Source organism: Cariama cristata, unplaced genomic scaffold, assembly GCF_000690535.1.
Source record: "Cariama cristata isolate BGI_N322 unplaced genomic scaffold, ASM69053v1 scaffold7347, whole genome shotgun sequence".
NCBI lineage: Eukaryota > Metazoa > Chordata > Aves > Cariamiformes > Cariamidae > Cariama > Cariama cristata.
Window position 1 is genome coordinate 1 of NW_009627017.1, and position 18,122 is coordinate 18,122.

Below are 18,122 nucleotides of genomic sequence, written 5' to 3' on the forward strand. Positions count from 1 at the left end.
GCTTTTTTTCCCTCTCGGTAGAAAAAAGGAGGCTCGCCTCGTGTGCGGCTCTCTGATGTATCTGCAGCGGCCGATGGAGCGGAGATGGGGGGGTGGGGGGTGCGGTGGAGCGGCTCACAGGCGTAGCGGGGAATATTTCCACCATTGTGTTTTTCAGCCATTTTTGCCTCAGGTGCCTTGCGTGGGGCGGTTGGAGCAGTGGAACGTCTTTAAACGTCTTTAAACGTGGAGAAATCAGGCGGCTGTGTGTGTTTCAAGGAAGGCAAGGGGAACCTGAGGGTTTTTTGTTTGTGCAAGGGATTGGAAGTGATGCGTTTTAATTGTTCTCTGATGTGAGGGGAAAAGGAGCTTTAAGAAACAAGAGTTCTGATTAAAATTCAGCCTCTCAAAGAGGACAGTAAGTGGTGCTTGCTGGTTTTTTTGTTTGTTATGGTTTTGTTTTGTTTTCCTGATTAAACTACACTGTGCAGCCATTTAGTTTTTTTTTGTTTGTTGTGTTTTTGTTTTGTTTTGTTTTCCTGATTAAACTACACTGTGCAGCCATTTAGTGAAAGGGATTCAAGGAAGCAAATGAAACCTATTTCCTTCAGGTGGGGAAGATGGTGCATATGAAGTAGGAAGCCTCTTGTCTTAAGGTACAAATGAAATACAATCCAAGTTGTTTAGCAGTTTCTAGTGAATCAATTTCCAGTCAATGCAAGAATAGAGCTTGGAAAACACAGCTCCTGGCTGAACAGTTCTTTGATTTTAGCCCACAGCTTTGTAAAATAGCACAATAAACACAGGGGAGGAGGGGAAATGTATTCTCATTAGATGAAACAGTGGATCCATTTTGTTTGCAGAGATCGTCAGCAAATGTTATGGGCAAATGCAAATCAGAAAATTTATTTCTGCAGTTTGCTACTTAATATTTTTTTAGAAGAGAAGAACCTATCCATCCTATTCTCCCTATGCCCCCCTGCCCACCAGTTTTCAGCGACCTAGATTTTCAGCTGCCCCAGAAGCTGTGGGGGTAGACTGTGATGTGCAATAGTAAGATCAGAAGTTATTTCCAGCTTGCGTACTGGACCTTTTTTCCCCACTATCATTTATAATCCAATTCCTTTCTTTTTCACAGGATAAGAGTGGCTACCAGAATGACAACTGCCTTGCTTTGTAACATGATATTTCTGCTGGCATTTGGATTGGCTTCAGCTTTCAGCCACAGCCCTAGGACCCCTGACAGGGTTTCTGAAGCAGATATACAGAGGCTTCTCCATGGGGTTATGGAGCAACTGGGCATTGCCAGACCCCGGGTGGAGTATCCGGCGCACCAGGCTATGAATCTAGTTGGTCCTCAGAGCATTGAAGGTAGCTAATTTCTACTTTGAGTTATGATGACTTTATTAGTATCCTTTGGTAATAATTATTGTTTTGCATGTAGATGCATAATATCCTGAGCTTAAAATCATGGACTTCTTGACCATGTTGTTGCCTGATCTTTGTTTTAAAATCATAATGCATCTTTTACCTTCCTTAGTGTAATGATTTTGGTAGAAATAGTAGTGGGGTGTTTTAACCTACAGACTTTGTAGAAAAAGTCATGTTGTCTTAGAAGCATCTTGTCTCTAGTACCTCAAAACAACGGTTTTACTAAATTCTTCCTCAATAGCATCTACAAATATATCACAGATATTTCACATGAAACAAATGTGAGCTTTGGAGACCAAATCTCATGGATTTTTAGAAACACTTGCAGACCAGAAGAGTTTCAAAAGTTTGCGGTGTCATGCGAGATCAAGGGAGAAACCTTATATGGGGGGTCCTTCCTATGTGCTGCAGAACACTGTGCACCCCTCCGCGGGACAGGACGGGTGCCGGGGGGGGGGGGGGGGGGGGGGGGGGGGGGGGAGGGAGGAGGAGGAGGGACAGAGGCAGGCAGTGGAAGCCAGGTTTGGGCTGCAGGGGTGGAAAAGAGACGGGTGCTCCCCTCCCTGCCTCCACAAGCAGCACTTCAACACTCTGTTGATGGGATGGATGCTCTGGGCTCAGGTTCATTGTTTGAGCCAGTACTTCTGGTCTCGCTCCGTGTGAGTATATTTTCCTTGGAATCAATTTTTGTAACTATACAAACCATCTGACATACCTGGCTCAAATGTTAGCTATTAGGATAACATTGTAATGAATTGCTGTTTAAATTGTAATAAACTAGCTTTTATTTGGGGATTACAGCAGAAGGTTGAAGGTATGCAACTCCAAATGTTATAGTTGGTGTTCGAACATCAAAAGAGAGCAGAAACTCTCAACCCTTCTCTCCAAATTAAACCAATTTGACACAGTGTAGCAAGTCTGCGCAGTTCGTAGGTCTGTGGCCTTTATTTCATCCCCATTCGGATCTATAGACTATCCCAGCCAAAGAGATACAATTGCCTTAATGGCGACTAAGAAGAGCATTAAAACCGAATAGGTATTTGTGCCAGATAACTGCAGACCTAAATTTATGTATTTTCTAAAGAAACTTTAATGGAGATATGCTTTTCTGCAAATATAAATGGCAGAGATTTGGCTTAAGGAGTAAAATCTGATGTGTGCCCTTTTCTCCTCATTTATGAGTGTTTGTATGTAGAGAAATTAAGACAGACTTGTAGAAGTGAGTAGTTTTACTCTCCACCTCCCTCTTTTCCCCAGACTTTTTTTTTTTTTTTTTTTTAAGCTTAGAAAAGATAAGCAAATCTGGATCTCTGACAAATACTTCATCTCAGCTGTTTGCGTTACTTTCTAGTTGCAATGTTAGCAAAACCAGATTAAGAATCTCTTTTCAGTATTGAAACTTTTCTGGTGCTTGTGAGACTCGAATAATACTAGTTTTCGAGTCACCCATACAGCCTTCAACAAAAAGCAGGTTGGAATTTCCCCCCCCCCTTTCTTTTCTTTTTTCCTTTTTTTGAAACAAAAATACCTTCTCTATATATAGCAGAGTAAAACTGAAAGGTGTTAAATCCAGTTTTTTTATCATATTTGGCATTTCCCTCTTGATCAGATGATGATGACTCTTTTTTCGTGTCTACCCATGGATATTTAACAGCCTATTGAGAAATTTCTGCAAAAGCAAAAAAGCCTTGTGAGATGAATGCTGTCAATCAGTGCAGAAAGAGACATGCAAATCAGACCTTCCTGTCAAACATTGCTTTTCATAGAGTGTTTTGTGGTAAGTTTTTCAGATAGTAATCACTTGCTTTTTCTTTGCTTTCTTGTGGCGATAGGTGTCTATCTATAGATAGATAGGTATCACTTAAAGTATTTGATTAGAAACTTCAATTTAAGAAAGTGTTTTGAAAATATTGGTTCCAGTTACAAGATTAACATGGTCTTATGTCATTATACACAATATTTTCTCACACTGCTTTTTTAAAAAGTACATATAATTCAGTAAATTTTCACCATGAGTGTATCTTTAAATATAGACCATGAATTACAGGATAGCTAATCCAACAAAACTTGCATTTCAGTCTATACCAGTGATTTTAACTATTACACTGTGAAAGACTTTAGAATTTAATATACCAATTACTAATCAGTTAATAATGCTCTGTTTCATCTACTTTGGATATTTATTTTTGCATAATGTGGGGAGAAACTTGTACAACGGGTTTGACTTTATATTAGCTGGCTACTTTGGAAACAGAACTGCTAAAATGGCATGGTAAGACATTTATTCAAAGCAGTCTAGTTCTGTAAGAGATTCCCATATGATACTTGCCTGAAGAACTGCAGGTTTTACCACTTTCTCCACAGTCCGCCCACTACTCGGTTATTGCCAGGAGATTGACATTCCTGACCTTCTCGCAGCTCCAGTCAGACAGCGTTTCAGAACAAAACAGAATAGGAACTGGATTCAGGCAGGGACCTTGTCCTCTGGTGAGGAATGAGGACAGGAGGCGTTTGAATGAGGATTGCCATGAGGCACCAGCCTGTTACGGGCAGATGAAGCGTAATGCTCAGTATAGTTTAAATACTGTGACCTTTCTGAACTGTGGGGTTTTTACCTGTTACGGGCAGATGAAGTGTAATGCTCAGTATAGTTTAAAAACTGTGACCTTTCTGAACTGTGGGGTTTTTGTTGTTTTTTTTTTTAATTTGTTGGGGGGCGGGGGTGTGTGATGTGCTGGATCTTGCACATGCTTTGTGAAATTCCATCATGTGGTGTAGAAACAGAATTTCCTCAGAGGAGGAAGCTCCAATCCCTCCTCTGCAAAACAGACCTGCAGGACTTTCTGGAAGAATGTTTCTGATGGCGGTGAACTCTTACAGCTTGGTTGGGTCTCAGATGATTCTTGGCCAATGCACAAGGAAGTGAACTGGGCAGTGCAAGAGGCAGTGTCATGGGTTGTAGTGTTTAAGCAAAAAAATCTGTGCCTGTAGCACAGCTGTTGGCTGACAGGAGTATTGAGGAGAATTGAGAGAGGACTTGTGATTGATGTTCCCAGTGGTATCTGTATGAACAGTAAGTAATTCATGGTTGAGCTATAGTAAAAATAACTGCATATGTTTGTAGAGTACATCAGTACAAGGTTTCAGATTCTGGAAGATTCACCTATGGGCTTTCCACAACATAGTTATGCTGTTATCACTGGCTAATAAATCTGTAAGTGCTTAAAAAAAACGTACAAGGTAGTAGAAGGGAAAACTAAGGGGGAAGGGAAGAAAGAGGTTTAACAATAATTGGAATATGTCACAGAAAAATAGGATTTTTGTAATAAATATCATCATGGCAAAGTAGTAATTCACTAACTACTCTCCTGAGGCCCTGCCTTCATTGGGAATTTTTGCCTGAAAGTAGTGGAAAGTAGAATTGGATCTGAAACTCTTATTATTTATAAGAAATTCTGAGTTGCCAGGAGTGTTGACTTCCTGCTGTTTTTCAGGCTGTAGGTTGCAGTGACCAATGTAGGCAGTTTAAAACCTCGTTCACTCCATGCCAGCATCCTCATCATCAACCTGCTGACTGTTCTGGACTGCATTTGTTTCTCATTTTGACCAGATCTTGCATCTCAGTGTAAAAAAATTTTATCAATCAGAGCTTAATATATTTTCTGTATTCCTACAGAAAATTGTTTAACTTAACAAAATGTTTTGTCACAAATTGCCTCAGCAGTGTAGGCCTGCAGCAGTGTTGATAGCTGCAGATGCCATCAGCTTCAGCTGAGCCAGAATTCCAGAAGTACGCTGATTTTTCAAAAGGCCAAGATTTCACCCATTATATGTGTACACTGGCAAACGAGGTGCTGTCAGAAAAAAATAATTTCTGTGGCTTTGGAATTTGGAGACAAATTTAGGCTGCCATAGTATAGACAAGTTTATACTAGCAGCCTGATTATAATGAAATGTTTGCAAATTTGACTGATTGTTATAATAACCTTTCCAGCTGAATAAGATCTTAATAATTTTATACGTAACAAAAGTACTGTGGGTGTTAGTTCACAAGCAGATTTCCTAATTATGCCCGTTTTCCATCTCAGCTATCTACATTTTTTCCAGTGTTAATCATCATATTTTCACTTAAAAATGCTAAAAAACAGAGGGCAGATGTGTTGCAAGGAACCATACATGGTCTTTCTCCACCCACCTCCACCCCCCCCCAAACTAAAAAAAGCTTAGGACTGCCTTGGCTGTAGTAAGCAAAGTCACAGACTTGCTCTGTACCAAAGACAACTAAAAGATGGACACTTTTCAGAAAATATGTTTAGCGGCATGTGTTCTCTTTCCTAAGTGACCAGATTGTTTTCTTGTTGCTGGATAGAAACAAAAGTATAGCTTGTTCGTTGAAAGAAGTTACTGCCTTTTCTTCTGTTGAAATCTATAAATACATGGGCTTTTTTCTTTCTTCTCCTTCCCTTTGCATTTGTCAAGTCACCTGTTACCTCAGGTCAAGCTGCTAAAATAGGAGTAGAGTCTAGAAGATGCCTGACAAAGAGTGTAATCTACCAAGGAATTACTGTGAAGTTCAAGCTGTGTAATCCAAGGAGAGCGTGGACGTCCAGCGGACTGTGGGCACGGTGGCTTCTCTGTCTCGGTGGCAGCGTGAGCCCCCCGCGAAGGACGGCTTCTCCCCCCAAAGCCCACAGGGAGGTGTGGAGGCAGCGTGAGCTCTCCTCCTTTGCTAGGGCTCTGTTAGCTGAGTGGAAGCAGTCCACAGGATAAATACACCACAAAAATGGAAATTTGCTGGCTGATTCCCTGTACTTGTGAACCACAGCCGGCAGGCGGTATGTCAGCATGGCAGAAACCAAACAGATCCTGCACGATGAGTGTCAAGAGAAGATGTTTTTAACACCTGAGGTGGTATCTCTGGTGCAGCTGGTTTTTGCTGACCACTTAACAAATTTTCTTTCTGCACACCCCCCAATTCCTAAAAGTAATAAACCCATATTAACTACTTTAATTTCTCTAATAATATTCACTCTCCTGGTTAATTTTTCCTTTCAGAAAGCTGTATTGGAGTCACTTAGCAGTATCTATTAAAAGAGGGAAAAAAACCCATGGAAAAGCAAAGCAGGAATTTTTAATGAGTAGCTGTGTTTCTGTAGTTACTATTTAGGTGTATCACTAAAATACTGTCCAAGCACCACCGGGCTATATTTGAGTTTTCTATAGACAAGAAAGGGGCTGTATCTATGATAATAGAGGATAAAAGAATAAAATAAATGCCTTCAACGTTTCAAAAACATAGAAGTTATTTTTTCTGCCTGGCAGAGAGTTTATGAAGTAAGATGGTTTTTTCCTTTCCTTGCATGCTTACAGGTTTGTGCCAATATTTAAGGTTTTTTTGGGGTGGAGGGGAAAGGAATATGTGTACAATGCAAATTTCAGGGCTATTATACCATGCATAGGAGAACAGTAAAATCTCACGTAAACACACGAGGGCACCAGTAGCTCAGCTCGGGCAGTTTATAGAACTTGACTTCATAATGGGAAATGTGAAATCCTATTTTCATATTGCAAATATCATCCCCTTACATTTTCATTTTCTCCTGTACGATTAAACAGGACAGAAAGCCTCTGGGGTGGTTTGTTTATTTGTGTTTGATTTGGTTGTTTTGTTTTTATTTCTTAAAAACACTTCAAAGAAGATGGTGGTTGATAAAGGTACTGACATGACAGCCCAGAGAGTCTGAAGTTTTCAGTCTGCAAAAGAGGGGTAATGCTGTCATTCTCAGTGACAATATTAAATAATGTCTCTTAAATGTCTTAAATCCTGATCATTTGTAGGAATAAGAAAATATGATGCTTCTTTGGGAGACTTGTAACTCTTCTGCAGAGACTGCTTATAGCTACTGAGAAAAGACTGGGATTTATTTGATTATTTTGAAAGGAAATAAATACCTGTTTGTTTTTTTTTTAGAAAAAGGTAGCTGCTGTTTGCCTGATTAGAGATGATAAAACTCAAAAGCCTGGAATATTATGCTAATATTTCTACTAACAACTGGTAGTTAATGACTTGTCAGCACAGACTCTGTACAAATAGCACTTCGCATGAAATCTGCTGTGTGTAAAATTGTGCTGGTTACTCACACATGTTAGTAATGTCTATTTTGTTTACATTTTATCAATAAGAAAAGACAGATAGTGCTGGATTACCTTGCTCTCTGTCCTGTAACATACCTGCAAGACTGCTACTTGTTTCCCACAAGGGCAGTAAAATTCTTCTTATTAGAAAGTTGCCAAACTTTTGCCTCTGAATGTGCCCAGTGAAACCAGTGCAGAAATGACATTTGCTCTCCTTTGCCTTTGGGCTAGTATGTGCTATGCTTATATCCGAATACATTTGGACTTCCTTGGGTGACTAGAAGTAACAACCATTGACACACAAGAGTATGACATCTGGGGGTCAGCAAACATGGCAATGTGATGGCTGCGTCCTCTTTGCTCCGGTTTACATCCCCTGTGCCAGCACCCGGGGGCAGGAGCGTAGGAGCCCCTGGGCTGGCAGCGTGCCACTGGGCTGGGGCAGACCTTCCGCGGCCAACTCTGTGGCTTCAGGGCTGCTTTGTACCATCAATTTACCATAAAGAGATCACACAGTCATTTCGGATTTGGGTTATTGTACCTGTTCTATAGAGAAAGTCCTGCTGCTGTTAAGATGTAAAGTTAAATCCACATTGGGACTGCTTTTGCTGAAGCACACATGACTTTAATCAAATGCTGCGTTATGGGCCTGACATTTAACAAACAAAATCAAACCCCAGCATCACTCTACCAGTCTCCACTTTCAGGTTTTTGGGTTTTTTTTGCAAATTACTGAAATAGCCCAGGAAATATGATTTCAGAATTTAATATGGACATCTCAAATTTGTAACATAAAATGAGAATGGTAAAGCTACACTTTTTTATACATTAATATAGTAGACATCTGGATTTGTATAGATGTGACTAAAATACCTATCATTTTCTTTGTATTTTATTCCCCAAATTGTAATGTCAAATGTAACCAGAATTTGAGTATCAGGCAGTAGTGCATGTCATGAGAGGCAATTTAGAATGCTAATTCCTGATTTTAAAAGCTAACGGCAGTGCCAAATGACACTGCCAAATGACAGTGGTCATTTACAGTGGATTTTCTTTATCTGAGTAAGTGATATGGCACAGCTCTGTGAAGAAATTGCATGTGAAACAGTTATGCCTGTAACTCCCCAAACAGGAAAATAATGAGGTGGTATGACTTCATTTGTTCTTTATTAAAGGGAAGTGTTTGAAAATTTGGCCTATAGTATCCTTGCTTCTATATGAATTTATAAGCCATGAGAAGCAGTGAGTACTAAGAGAGCAAAGTTGGTGTTTGCATTGCTGTGTGGAGGTGGCACGGTGTTCCCTCAATGTGTTTGACAACTTTCCCTCTTGAGGAGCAAGGGCAGGATCCAGCGAAGGCTGTGGGTGTTACCACTGTGGGCTCTGCCACTTCTGAATTTCGGGAACTACCCTTCCTCGACAGCCCATGCCGCAGGCGGAGGGCAGGCACCCCGCTTCTCTCCTTGGTGTGTCTGGGGAGAGGCGGGGAGAGTCAGGGAGCATTCTCAAAAATAGTGTGCTCATCAGAGAGGTCAGGCAATGGGGAACGCAAGAAGAAAAGTGTATTAATCCCTGTTTCTCTCTAGATCTTTGTTATTTACATGTGGGTTTAGATTTGAGACTTTGAACCGTTTCTTGAAACAATGTGCGTGTAGCAGTCCTCTTATCGTGGCTGCAGGAGGGAGTGCAGGTGCGACATCCCTCTTCTGAGGAATCAAGATGATAAAGGGGCTCCAGCTCTTAAAACCTCCCACTAACCGCTGTTATGTGGTACGGACTACTGCTGCCATTCAGAAAGTCATCTTTAAAAGATGCCGCCAAAGAAGAAAGTAGTTTGAGATGGGACTCTCTCAGGGAAGAAAGATGGCAGGTCTGTAGTGATTTAGAATTAAGCAGATTCTCGTGTACTTAAAGGTAACCAATTAGAATGGGATTGGTAGCCACAATTATTTATCTGTATATGGTACTAGAGGGAAATAATCCAGTAAGAGAGGTAAGAAACCTGAGGAGGAGAGGAAATATGACAGCTTCTGTATTGTCTGATGCTTTATAGTACTTCCATTTTCTAGTGTTGGTAGATGGCACATAGAAATATAATACAAAACTGTAAAATTTTATCTAGCAATGGAATATGGTCCATAAGTATTTAAAAATCTACCAGTGAAATCAGCCAAATTATGATGAGCTTTTGTTTTCAAAGATTTTTTTCCCTGCTTGTCTTTCACATGCAGAAAATAAGTCCTTGGGCACATTAGTTAGGATTTATACCTTTTTGTAATTGTTCTCAAAATCATGTGCATTTCCCCTGCTCCCATCTGAATTTTAAATTAACTTGCAGTAAGAAAAGCTTTTTTAAATTTATTTGGTTCTATGAAAAGATATTTCAGAAGTCTAGACAAAGAAGAGATTCTTGCTTTTCTTGATTGTGGTGTTGAGTGCAGGAGATAGGATCTCTGGCACGCTCCAGAGGTTTCCAGAGCTATTCTCTCTGTGCTTCCCATCGCGTGTGTGCTTTCAGCAGCGCCCTCACAGCTGCTGCAGGGATGAATGAGAAGAGGAATGTTCTCAGCCGCTGAACAGGCGGGAGGAAGAAGCTGGTTTCTCCCCTTGGGATGCTTTATTACATCAGGTTACCTGGCCCGAGTCCCTCTTGCAGTGCCAAAAAGAAGTGTTGGCCCTGGTCTTACCAAGCAGAGCTCATCTCACCACTCTCTTCATTCTTCATCATGTGCCAACGCTTTTATTCAAGTGCAAAAGAAACCTCATCTTGACTCGGGCCACATTGACTGGAGTTTTGAATAGGAAAGCCTCTGCTTTTGGAGCTCTGAGGTTATACCGGCTCACCCAAGGAGAGCCTTGTAGCCCCACACTGGTGGTGTTCACAGTGAGGTCGTTTGGGGGAGTTAGAAAATCTGCCCTGGTGGCAGCTGTCAGACAGGCATGTGAAGCTTTTAAACACTTCTGTTGAAGAACCAGCTGGGACTCTGAGCCATCTGCATGGAAAATGGAATTGAATGAATATAAATGGGGAAATGAACAGGAAAACTTGATGAAGTTCAGTGGAGCAGTAGACAGAAAACATGGTCCCGTTCTGGACAATTCTGGTGCCTCCATGCTTCACATTACAGGAGTGAAAGCACTGTTTTTCTATGAGTGTGTTGCCATTGATGGAGCATCTGGGCTTCTCATGCAGCTGGTGTCAATGACAGCGAATAAAGTGCTCCAGTCTTTCACTGGCACATTTACGTTCATAGGATTGAAATAGTGTCCCATCCTTTGTGGGACCAGGTAGGTCACTGGCTTCCTTTTGTTGCCCTGTTTCATACAGCCACGTGCTGCACAGATGGTCCAGTTATGGTAGCTACAGGTGTGCGGTGTTTGCTTTCCCCTGACTCTGCTGGTGCATGGTAGCTGGCAGCCGGCACGGCCGAGGGGCCTCTTGCTGCACCCGGCGGGCTGCGGGGTGTTTGTGACCGGGGCAAGCTGATCCGCACGGGGAGGTGCGGAAGCTGTCTGCTCAGACTGAAGGGCGAATTAATAGAGTCCAGTAGAGGACTGTTCAACCAAGGAAGGCATAGGAGATTGCTTTTCAACTTTGTCAGCAAGTGAGCTGCTGAGGGTTTGTTTTTTTATTGTGTGTGCAACTTAAATAATGAATAATAATGGCATACAAGCTACTGTTACAAATTTATTCTGAGGACACATTTTGGTCCTAACCATTTCACAGTAAAAGCAGTTGATATCTTAAATATTTGTACCATCTCTAATTAAAATATGGGATAAAATGGAATTATTCACTGAAAGCAAGGTCAGAGATTGTGTGATATGTGTGCTTAAGACTCTAAAAAACACATTGAAAGGAATTTGTCCTTCTGCAGAGAAAAAGAAAATTAATGTTTATGGTTTTAAGAAACTTTCTGTCATTAAGAAGACAAGCTGACTCTGAAATCTGGGATGCTTGAGTATGTATAGCTGTAGTTTTCTTGGGTTCCCAGGACATGCTCTTGAATGGTTAAGGAAGTTGGCTAGGTTTGCATTTTCCATTCTTGGTTCTCCTATGCTCGTTCTCCTTCCTTATTCTCTTATTTAGCAGCTTCTGTGGAATAGAGAAAATGTGATCATTTATAACTTTTTCAGTATCTCTCATCCCGGAACCAGGAAAGGACTCTCTAGAATGAAGCTAGCTGAAGATGCACAGGGGAAATGGCATTGGGACTGTAAACTATTAGTGATGTTAAAAAGGGTAAGGAAAATGAAAATTCATTTTTTGCATTCAGGATTTTTTTGACAGCTCGTATTAATCAGATTACATGGTGGGGAGTCTTGTACATAATAAAAGAAGGGAAAAAGGAAGTTAGTGGGTGGTGTCCCATTTTAAGATACAAGAGCACCAGAAAACATTCTGACAAACTTGCCTTTGATTTGTGATGAAACATCACTTTTGAATCTAACAATGACACAGCAAAGGTAGATATGGCAGGATGACTGGTGGCAGAAGTGCAGGATGGTATGGAAAGCTGTCACAGTGAAAGGAAAAAGAGCTATCTCTGTATCAGAGAGGACACATTGGAAATAATTTTGAAGATTTTTCCCAGTGATAAGAACTAATAGTCTAGATTAACAAAAGATTTTTGCAAAGTAGCAAAGATGTTACTGCATTTCTGACTGATACCTATTTACTTCCTCAGGAATCTTACACAAATGGGATAAGGTGTACCAGGCTTCCCTTGCAGCTCATACTTGCGTGCAGTTTATACAGCTCAAGATCCTAAGAGGTGTAATTCTTACTCAGGAGGAGTATTCCTCTGTGCATCTGGGAAGGGCTTGGACATTAAGAATCTGCTTTGTGATGTTTAAGAGCAAAAATATGAAAACTAGGGCATCTAGCATGACTCTCCAACTAGAGGGCTTTAATTTGAGAACTGGGATTTTTTTTTACTCACAACAGATACTCGTGATCCATTCTATTTTGTATCACCTTGCTAAGACTGGCCAAACCACCTCTTTTCTGAATTTGGAAGTGGAGTAACCCTATCTACAGCATGACGTGGGAAACTGTTCCAATCAGACTGAAAGGCAAATTTGTCCCATTATTTGTCTTCATGTGTTCTGCAATCATTTTACTTGCAGAACTTACATCTTGATGAAGATGCAAGGAAATCCATTCTCACTGACTTTCTGAAATGACTCTTCTGAGGGGCAGCATTGCCTGTTTGTATTTCATGTGGAAGGTTGCTTCTGAGAGCAGATTTATTTCAGTTGTGCTTTAGGCTACTGATAGATGGGTAGCAGCAACTAGAACTTCAGTGGATCAACAGCATTTCCATTGGATGTGTTTGATGAGGGGAATATTCAATACTGGCAGGAAATTGGTCACTCTTTGTATTTTCTGTTCCTTTTTTTCTTCTTCTTCTTTTTTTTTTTTTCCTCCAAGAACAGGGTGCTTGTGTTGTCCTCCCACCCACAGAGACAGTATCACTCCTACAAAAAAATGAGCTAAAATGTGTTCACTTTAAATTTTTAGTCATTCCAAGTATCTCTGATTGAGATGATACCAGCAGTTGGTGAGATGATTAAAAACTTTTCCATAATTATAGGAAAGAGGAGAGGCACTGTTCCATTTTTGTTTTCCACCTTGCAACTGTTCAAGACCAGTGCCAGAAGGTGGTTACACATACCCATATATTTTAAATGAAATCCAAAGCTTACTGATAACAATACTGATCTCAGTCCAAAATCCCTAAACTTCCAGTTTATCCTGTAGCGATGTAAAATAACTACATGCTTACACAGAAATCCTGCATATGAAAGGGACCGGACTGTTCTGAAGGGGTTTTTTTGCTAGTATGTGGCACACAAAAGCCAGTTCATACAAGAGATAAGGAGAGATGGGGAAAACATAGATTTATCCAGCTCGTCCTTTCTTAGTATAAGGGTGTTCTTTGTACTATTCTTGTGGATTTTTGCTACTCCAGTTTCAAATAATTTAACAATGGTGTGTCTTATGCTTCTCTTGGATAGGAAATTATGAAAAGTTCCTTCATATTCAGTAGTCTTGTCTTTTTCTTTCAATCTCTGCCTCAAGGTCCAAGAGACCCATCTTGTACTATTTTTGTAGCTGACTGTATATGTTGGTATCACAATATTTTGACTTGGTAGCTGCAATGTATCTAATCCTAACATTTCTTCAAATCAGTAATATTACAATACCAAAATGAATGCAGCTTGTGAATTACTGTACATAATACCCCTACTTGGTATATTCATAGCATTTCATTTTTATTATTGCAGTCTTCACTGAGTGCACTATTTATCAGAGTTTATAAGGAATGAGCTTTGCTAGCGCTATTAAATTAATCCAAGCGTGCTAAATTATGGCACCAGAGCAGGTGCTATTGTCTCCAGCTCTTTTGGAAAGAAAGGAAAAACCCTTAAACAATCCTGGACATTTATACCTAAAGGAAACAATCTTTTATATTAATATAAAAAGATTGTTTTGTACTCAGTCAAGGGAATTCTTGGCAGTCAGTTTAAACTTACATGTATATATAGCACACTGGAGCCTGCTAAGTACCTCTGTTTTCTTTATGGATGGAGCTTTGGTGCCAAGAGGTCTGCACCACATACAAGCGTAGATACACTTCTATCTGATGAATTGTCCCATAGCGAACCACATTGTATACAGGATATTCAAACACGTATTGATTATGTGGTTCTGTAGCTTACAGCAGAATCATAACCTGATGCTTTTAAGTACATATATGCAATCAATCTTCATGTGAAGGAGCTCAGTAGAAAAGAAATATTTTATGCTATACATTAAATGACATTAAATGTACGTTATACATTTTTTTAACCTCATCACCATAGCATTATTGTGAATCTATACAGTTCTTACAAGCATCATCTTTGTGTTGGCTATAGACTGTAAAGGTATAATAAAGTTCATAGTGTGTATAATATTATTCTGGTTTTAGTACCAGGTCTCATGGTCAGCTACGAGGGAAAATTCATGTAACACAGATGCAAATTTTTTATAGGGCTACTTTTACGTATCTGTAAAACTTTCCTTCAACATTGCATTGCAGAATAAGAAACTTGTACTTGAGGGGGAAAATTAGCATGTTGATTAGATTTTAGTCCATCATGCAAATAAAGTGGAAATATATATGCTTATAGACTAACTTGCTTCTGGTACTATAATGCCAGCTTCCAAATTCATTATTTGGAAATATAGAGAATTGGACTCAACTACCACTTCTAAATGTAGAAATGAATACAAAATTTGTCAAGACTGCCTTATGTCAGCAATTTTTTTAAGTGATTATGTTAGCTTACAATGCCTAGCTGTATAAAAGATGATTTAGGCTGGTAATATTTATTTGTAAGTTGGGACAGGAGTACTTGCACGATTCTTCTGGAGCAGCTTTCATGTTCAGAAGCTTTATTCCAATCTTTTGGACCTATGAAACTGAAAATAAGACTATTTGGTGTTAATATGGTGATGGTGCTATTTACTGAGACAGTTGTGTCTGTGTTCACTCTTTAACTCACATATTCCAATCATTCAAATTCCTCTTTCTCTCATTCATTGTTACTGGAATTTATATGTTGACTGTATGTTGTTATCCCTCGTTACATAGGGTTTTAAAAAAATGTCGCTCTGCTATCACACAACCATCTTAGTGCTCAACAACTACATTAGCTGTTGCAGTGTGTACGGTGGCTGTCTTATGGCAGGGAAAAAGCATGCTTAAAACTGAGTTTTTATTTGTCTGAAATTCTGTACAATAGTATTCAGAATACTCCACAAGCAGTTGGATTTTAGCCCATACGTGCATTTGGCCAGTAATGCCTGCAGAAGAGATCTGGAGCAGACAAATATTTGTAGAGAGGCATATGGAGAGAATGGCCTGAGCTTGGTTCCCAAACCAAGACCCTACTTGTCAAAAGCAAGGTGCCCAAGCTGAGATGCATGGAAGAAAGCTGTAGCACATCACTTCCGTGTGCATTTCCTCAAGAACAGGAAATCCATCATCGTATCCTCTGCCGCTGAGTTATAAAACCTGCTGTTGCAGCCCTGCAGTGACGGTGCTCTGAGTCCCACAGGGCAAATATAAAAGCCTGCATCTAGAACTGATCTATTAAGTAGAGGTGTAAAAGTCACTGAATGTAATGTTTCATACCATAATGACTACCATGTACGTGTACATGCACAAGGATTCCCATCAACAACATGGACTCTTAATCACTTTTCACCATTACTGCAGGAAACTCAAATTTGCATTTAAGAAATGGTTTGATTTAAAAATAGCTTTCCTAGCTGTATACAACCAAATTTGCTATAATATCTTGGGTCCCCTAACATGATTTAATTTATTATTGTATTTCTAGGCTGTGCAAATAGAATTATTTCTTTCTGCAGTGTCATTAACTTTGTCTTCTTGCCATGATGCTGTCTTGCCATATCTTCTTCAATTATTAGTTGCTATGATGAACAGTATCAGTGACTGAAAATGATTGTGCAGTAAATTTATTAAGTTCTGTTACTGCCTCATGTTTCTTTTTCTTGCCTATAACTTACATATTTAAGGAAAAAAACAACCCTAAGATTAATAATAACTGGCTGATTTTGTTTCCTAGTTTCATCTTTTGTTACCTAAGTTATCTGGTTTAGGTCACAGGATTATCTTTCTAAAAGAGACATTTGAAATCTAAACTTGGATCTGTCTCTATAACAATTGTATATATATTTTTAAAAAAATCTAAGTATGGATTACTTAAGGCAACTAAAGTACTTACATTTTTCATCTTGTACAAAGATTGTGTGCGTAAATCGTCTTTGCTAGGTGGTGCGCATGAGGGTCTCCAGCACTTGGGTCCTTATGGCAATATCCCAAACATCGTGGCTGAGCTGACAGGAGATAACGTACCAAAGGATTTCAGTGAAGATCAAGGATATCCTGACCCTCCAAATCCCTGCCCTATTGGAAAAACAGGTAATTCTGCTGTAGCCTTTGTACCTCTGTCTTCACTGTACATCTTTCAGCGCTGTACTAGGCAGTACAACACTTGATCAGCAATGGGTGTTTTCTTTCATTCTCTGCCCCAGGAGCAGAACTGTTGAGCAATCAGGTGTTTTAGATGAGCTTTTTTTTCTAATATGTGCACCTTCTGTATTGCTATACAACTACTAGAGAAGGTCAGGTGGAAGAAATAATTTTGACCTCAGAGCAGAAGACAGTAAGATTTATGATAGCATCTTGTTCCTGAGGGAGTTCATTTTTAGGCTGGCCCCTTAAAAAAAGTTATACTGTACAGATGAGATTTACCCTTATTTTAGAGACTTTCATTGTGCCAAGAGGAATGAAACTGTCTGCCCTGATCTCCAACCCAGACCATGAGTCAATATTTAAGATACCTTGGCTCCAACCCATGTGGCTTTATAGCTCACTGAGGGTGCATCTATGCCAAGAAATGGAGAACTATGTGGACGTACCCCAAGAGGTTGCACGCCGGCTAGCTCTGGCAGAGGAGCAGCCCAGCCTCGCAGTGCCAGAGCGGTGCGGTGCTTGAGACACCCGGGGCGTCCCTCGCCTCACAGCTGCCCATAGACCCAGCCATGCGGGTGGCTGGTGCTGAAGGATCTCTAAAGCAGCACTCACTACACGTGCATGATACAGACATACCCTATGGGAATTGATCTTTCTCCTGTTATTTGAGCCAAGGAATGACTTCCAGTACTGAAAGCAGTAGTAAAACACCCACTGGCTGCCTTGGGAGCTGGAATTGGGAATAAGGGCTCTATTTTTCTCTCATTTTTTATTTGTGAGCCAAGAGATCCTTTCAAAATCTTTTCTGTTTAGTCTTCTTTTATGTTATTTGGATAATGTAAAAAAGTTGCCTGTATTCTTATTAAAAATGTTCTAACTAGCTTAGAATTGATAAAATAATAAATATTTGTCATGAAAATTTTGCAGTGTTTTTACATTTCATTCAAAAATATGACAAAATTTGGAATAGCCCTCCCTTACTGTGTTCTATTACAGCCCATTTGGTGATGATGCCTGCATCTCTTCTGAAACAATATCTAATCTTCCATTTTCTTCAATATAGCTGTTGTCTGACAGGTTGCAAATGATAGGTTTAGGTTTTCTCGCACACACACAGACTTTCTATCTTCTGTGCTTGCCATTAGACTTCTGTTAGTGATTAGATAAATAAATTAAAAACCTGGCATCCAGTAAAATGCCTTTGAAAATCCCTTCAATTTTTCTTTCTTAGGTGAAATAAAACTTGTTAGCTAAGCTAATACAGTCAGATCTGAACACAGGGGGATTTCTTAGGGAAGTGCTGCCTGCTCAGATAGATGGCTCTGTCGTAGGTACGCTGTGAGTGAAGATAGTATCTGCTAGGATTAGAGTAAAATGTTTTTCAGAGCCTTAAATGGAAATTCAAGTGGTGACTGTATTATGCATACAAATTACCGGAGGCCTTCCTCAATCAGGTCTGTGGATTTGCTTAATGGAAAACAATTTTTCCAGTCACTGTCTACATATGCACATTCCACAGCAGGA

The 18,122-nt window shown here is 39.9% G+C and overlaps 1 protein-coding gene across 1 annotated transcript in view; it reads left to right on the plus strand.

The window, feature by feature from the left end:
* Nucleotides 1-1,136: 1,136 nt before the first annotated feature.
* The window catches only part of SCG5 (secretogranin V (7B2 protein)), a 28,664-nt gene continuing 11,678 nt past the window's right edge, over nt 1,137-18,122 (plus strand). The window contains exons 1-2 of the mRNA XM_009704282.1: nt 1,137-1,350; nt 16,395-16,544. Of these exons, the coding sequence (XP_009702584.1) occupies nt 1,137-1,350; nt 16,395-16,544 (364 nt within the window). The remainder of the gene's footprint in view (nt 1,351-16,394; nt 16,545-18,122) is intronic.